We start from the raw sequence: 5,936 nt of genomic DNA on the forward strand, positions 1-5,936 counted from the left end.
TTCTATATATAGTACCAGTCAAATGTTTGGACACACGAATGGGAAAGTGTCCAAACTTTTGACTGGTACTGTACTATAATATACACAAAGAATATCGGCCGATATATCGGTATCGGCCTTTTTTTTACTCCCTAATATCGGTATCGGCCCCAAAAAACCCATATTGGTCGGGCTCTAATATTGATGCATAGTGTATTAAATCTGTGCGATAGTTTGAGTTTTAAATTTCAGTTACTGTGCTCGTGAAGAACAATTCATAGTGCTCTCTACTCCAGTCTTGTGATCTAACAGACACCCGGTAGAAAGTAACGTGATTTAGAAACAGCACTAAACTCCAGCAAGATAAAGTCATTTTATGCAAAACCATTGATCTTTATCTACAGATCAAGTATAATTATAGGAACACTGAATCATCTTGGTGAGAGTTTTATCGTCTTGACTGTCGTAACCAAACGCGACGCGCAGTTTGAACGCTGAATGGAGGATGACTGACAGCCGCAGCAGAGAGGAGAGTTTACGTGAACTTGACTTAAATATTCATCTGTACCTCACATTATACTGAGGTACGGAACGGCTTCAGAACACTTGGAATATAGTGCACGAAAACTTTATTGTGCTTTATAATGTTTTTGTGCATTTCGATCCCAAATTCAGTTCTTTTTCGCAACTTATTGCACTTAAATGGTCAAATACAGACAGTTATGCCAAAATGTGCCATTGGCTGGAGTATTCGTGTAAACACAGTCTGCCATGTTCTATGCGAACGTAAACAGTTAGGAGAAAATTGGATGTTTATCAGTATATTAGATCCGCACATTTGTTCTTAAAGTGAAAGCAACCTAATAAACTGTTGCTGTCTGTTTTATTCATGTTTTTTCATTAATGCATCAAACAACAAAAAAAAGAGAAAATCACTAACTGTTTTTGAATGAATGACTTAATTCATACAATGAAGACTATGAAGTATTTTTACATTTGATTGTTCAATTTAGTATTTCTTACTACATGTTAAATAAACCTGGGTTACTGTACTGAAAAACTAATTTGTATATTTTTTTCTATTGTATTGGATTAATTTTTTGTAATTTGCTTCTTTGTTCTTATTTTTAATAGCACAAATAAAATAAAAATAACTAGGGCCTATATTGTGATAAATATATCTTTATCAGGAAATATATTGTGAAATAAGATTTTGGTCATATCGCCCCACATAGTCCTATAGTAGATCAGCTTCTGTTTCTACAAAAGAAGCAAGTGGACAGTTGCCTTTACAGTGAAATGTCGCCGTTTTGGCATTTGTTTTATAATATTGAGTTTCAAGGTTTACATTTACTTCAGTGTGATTTAAAGGGGAAAAAACTATTAAAATGTCTACTGCAGTCGTAGATGCAAACTCCTCACCTTTCAGTGACAACTCACTTTTTTTAGAACAAAATAGGTCACCAATGAGATTTGCTTAGATCCAATGAGAAAGTGTTTTTATGAGGAGGTCTTTATGAGTATGTGTCTTACAAGGGTACTTGTGATCTTACAAGGGTAAATAAAGAACTGGTTGTTTCAATAAGTTTTGCATAGTATTTTCTTTACTCTTTACTTCAAAAACTATGTCTAAGAAGGGTAATATTTTATGTATTTGAGACTGAGATGTGGGAACGATGAAGAGAGAGAGGGCAAACATTTTGCATTTTAGGTCAGCATTGCCATCTAATCAGCCAATGCTGTCTTAAATAGCCTGCATAGCACTAGGCTTGCCACAATAGACGGTGTTGACGGTGATACCGTTGTTAAGCTGCAACACCGGTTACGTCGTTTGCCCACTGCGTCACCGACCCCCACCGTCGTTTTGATTTTTTTATAGTAATAAAAATCATATACTTCAGTAAAAGAACAGACACTACAATTAAAAACTGAACGCGGCTGCTCAATGCAGCGTGCCGAACGACAGTAGCATCACAGATCAGATTTCATTTCTCCAGTGAGGAGAGTGAGTCGAGCTGACTGACAAGAAGAGTGAGGTGAGACAGACAAGACGATCGCGGATGATTTAGTTTCAAAACGAAATCCAAAAGCGCCTGTTTGGCAATATTTCGGATTTTGAAAAGCCTGTTGACTTTTGCCGTTTATTTAAGGTGATTTTGGACGTTTTTTTAAACATTCGTTTCTTATTTAATTGGTTCCACATTGTTTGCTGATTTTTACTTTATTTAAACTTTGTGTCATTTATTTATTTTATTTGACATTCGTTTTGCTAATAAACGTTCTACGTTTCTTATTTATTTGGTTTTGTATACCTATTAAACTTTATGTAAGTTATTTGTTATTTTATATTAGGCATAGCCTGCCCTTTAGCGTGGTGTATTTTTATTTGTTTTGTTAATAAAAGTTCTATGTTTTATATATAGGCTAAAGTGAGTTTGACGTTGTATTTTGTTGTTGCATTCAAGCAATTGACGCCGAACTGCCACTAATTCAAAAGTGAAAGTAAAATGTGCACGGCGCTTTTAAGCTATTTAAAAGCGAAGGAAAGCGAGGAGAAGAGGGAAAATTCAAACGAACAATTTCTTTACTCCGAATTGCCGCTATTTGAAAGTGAAAGTAAAATGCGCACACCGCTTTTACAAGCTATTGAAAAGCGAGGAAAAGAGGGAACGCCCCCGCCCCCGCAGTGATACCGGTATTACCGGTGTTGTCACACGTCGATTAACTGGTGGGAACATTTCCTCACTGTCACAACCCTACATAGCACTTCATCTTTTATAACATGGGATTTTGACCAAATATATTCAATCTTGATTTTTGTAAGATGTTATTTTTTTTGTGAAAAATTACAGTTTTGCACATGTACGGTAATAAAACATACTTGAAAAAATACCTTAAAGTAACTACAAATGAGCATGTAAAGCAAATATCTTTAAAATAAATTCTGTGTGGACCATGCCCCCAATCCAAACATTGCTCCCAATGTTTCTCACCTTTTCAACTTACCTGTTTGCATCTCGGCAAATAAGAAAACAATTTAACACCTTATTAAGATTTATTTGAAAGAAGTCTCTTATGCTCCCCAAGGCTGCATTTATTTGATCAAAAATACAGTAAACACAGAAATATTGTGAAATATTATTACAATTTAAAATAACGGTCTTCTATGTGAATATATTAAAAAGTAATTTATTCCCGTGATCAAAGCTGAATTTTCAGCATCATTACTCCAGTCTGATGTGCGGCTGAATATTTTTATGGAAACCTTGATCCTTTTTTTCAGTATTCTTTGATTAATAGAAAGTAAAGAATAGCATTTATTTGAAATAGAAATCTTTTGTAACATTATACATGCCTTTACTGGTACGTTTGATTAATTTAATGCATCCTAACTGAATAAAATTATTAGTATTTCTGTCATGAAGCACTTTGTTGATTTTGTTTCAGTCAGGAGAGAGTGAAGAGTGAGGTGAGAGATGACCTGATCCGAAACTCCCAGCCCATCCTGGCAAATAAATCCCAGATGCTTGGCATGCCCCAGTTCGGCCTGCGGGATAACCTCATCAAATGTGAGCTCCTCAAGAATGAGGATGCCTACACGTACATCAAGAACTACAGGTGCGGTTGGGTGCCAGTCATGCTTGATGTTAACATTTGCCTGTTATGTCATGCACTGATTTGAACATTTGCATCTGCTGCTTTACAGAAGTCTCCATGGTCCCATGTGGCCTACATTTCACAATATGTAAACAGAAATGGTATTTTGGGAGTTATTAAAGTAACATATTGTTAATTAGAGCCTTGCATTTCAGCCTGAGCCCAATGGGGCCTGATTTTTTTATGCCTCTAATTGCATTTTTATATTAATTTGAAAAAGTAACATTATAAGTGTCTTTACTGTCACTTTTGATTTAAATTTCTAGATTTCAGTTCAATGTATTTTTAAGGTTAGTTAAAGGGGTCATATGATGCTATTTTAAAGATCATTATTTTGTGTATTTGGTGTAACAGAATATGTTGACATCTTAACCAATGATTCCTAATTGCATCTACTTCCGGAAGGCCAAATAAAATGCTTTTGCTTTCGCACTGAAACGCACAGCGTCTCCCTGACATGCTGCATCACCACTACTGCTGTTCCTGAAACCACGCCTTCTTTCTTTGCGTGCACATTTGAGCAGCATTATGCTAATATTTCCACATCGTGACGTAGACATGTGGGGGCGTGTTAGAACGAGCCGTTTTAGGAGGGCGTGGTTGACTCTTAACTTTTATAAAGAATATCTCTTTGGATTTGAGTCTTTAGTCTTTGCAACTTTACAGATCTTCTTTATGCACCAAGAGCTTGTAACACTCCAACGAGAAAGGAAAACTTGAAATCACATCATATGACCCCTTTAATATCATTCTTGAGTGGACAATTGCAGTACTGTGTCAGCGGTGCCCCCTTTTGGATGAAAACCTGTCCTACAGCTGCACATGCATGGACACTATTCATGCAAACATAGTGATGTTGTTCCCATTTGCAATCATAAGCATAGTCATTTCAAAACAAAACTGTATTAAATCCAGTCTCAGCCATAATTAATCAGACTCATGTGTTGGAATTGCTTTTTTTGTATGCCTGTTTTATTTTGTTCTTTGCAGAAGTTCTCTCAGGCTGATTGTGAGGTTTCAGTATGTGAGATGTTTCTTAATTTATTCTGGCAGCTTCTCTCTTTGGCTTGTGTTGTGAGATCATGTGAATCACTCACTCTGTTCTCATTGTTTGCCAACAGCTTTTTCTTGGGCACCTACAATGTGAATGGCCAGAATCCAAAGGAAAGTCTAAGTCCATGGCTGGCATCCACTGCCACTCCTCCAGACTTTTATCTTGTGGGGTAAGACTCCACATTATTATATTTATATGAACCTAAACAGCAATGAAGTTGAACAGATCAGTGTTTCTGATTCCCTGCTGTTTTCCATCTGTAGTTTCCAGGAGCTGGATCTGAGTAAGGAGGCGTTTCTCTTCAATGACACTCCTAAAGAACCCGAGTGGATGTTAGCCGTCTACAAGGGCCTCCATCCAGATGCCAAGTACGCTTTAGTAAGGACTTCCTCTGCTCTCTCACCCATGATCTAGTGTGCACTAATGTCCTTAATCCAGATCTTAAACTCAAAAACATAGAATTATTAGAATATGCTGCTGATATGGATGGATTATAATTAATAAAATAATTAATTAATTAATTAAATGTAATAAATAAAACAAACTACTTACTAGGAAAGCAAGACACCCCAGGTGAATAAAATACTAATAGAGATCACCATATTTCCCCAGTTGATAGATTACATTAAGAATTGTATTACAAGTTTCAGAAATGTTCTGTTTAAATATGCAAATGAGGCATTGTCTAATTTCATCTGCATTATTTTGCATACATTTCTGAACTGAATACAGTCTGTACATTAGGGAAAGTTCTAAATTCATTTAATTTTTATTATTTAATTTTGTTGACAGTATGTATGTATATGTGTGTATATTAGGGATGTAACGATTAACCGCGAGCTGGTTGAAAATCGATTCAAATATGTGACGATTCAAATCGGTTGAGATGCTAAACAAATCGCGATTCAGTTAGGGGTAGGAGTTTATATGAATGTATGTCTGAGGGGAACTTACTGTCTTTCCATGGTATTTTTTCTTTTCCTCTTGCCTCTGTGTAATGCATATCAGGGCTCCAGACTCATTCTTCTCACTGGTCGTTCTTTTGCAGCTAACTTTCTCAGCTGGTCTCACGAGCACATGATTTGGTCGCAATATTTTTAATTTTTTTTTTTGCGCTACAACATGGGATTATTCAATGCATGCTGATGAACTTTTATCAGTTTATAGTTATATGGAAACGAAAGTTGTTAACATTCAACCCATTCTTTATCATTAGTAGTATTATTTGTGATTTGAATTTTGTGAA

The 5,936-nt window shown here is 35.9% G+C and overlaps 1 protein-coding gene across 1 annotated transcript in view; it reads left to right on the forward strand.

Annotated features, from left to right (window-relative positions):
- LOC107703913 (type II inositol 1,4,5-trisphosphate 5-phosphatase-like) overlaps positions 1-5,936 on the forward strand; it is a 38,496-nt gene that overhangs the window by 15,453 nt on the left and 17,107 nt on the right. The window contains exons 7-9 of the mRNA XM_016506716.1: positions 3,427-3,597; positions 4,758-4,859; positions 4,954-5,068. Coding sequence (XP_016362202.1) covers positions 3,427-3,597; positions 4,758-4,859; positions 4,954-5,068 — 388 coding nt within the window. The remainder of the gene's footprint in view (positions 1-3,426; positions 3,598-4,757; positions 4,860-4,953; positions 5,069-5,936) is intronic.

This window comes from Sinocyclocheilus anshuiensis, unplaced genomic scaffold, assembly GCF_001515605.1.
Source record: "Sinocyclocheilus anshuiensis isolate Anshui unplaced genomic scaffold, SAMN03320099.WGS_v1.1 scaffold991, whole genome shotgun sequence".
NCBI lineage: Eukaryota > Metazoa > Chordata > Actinopteri > Cypriniformes > Cyprinidae > Sinocyclocheilus > Sinocyclocheilus anshuiensis.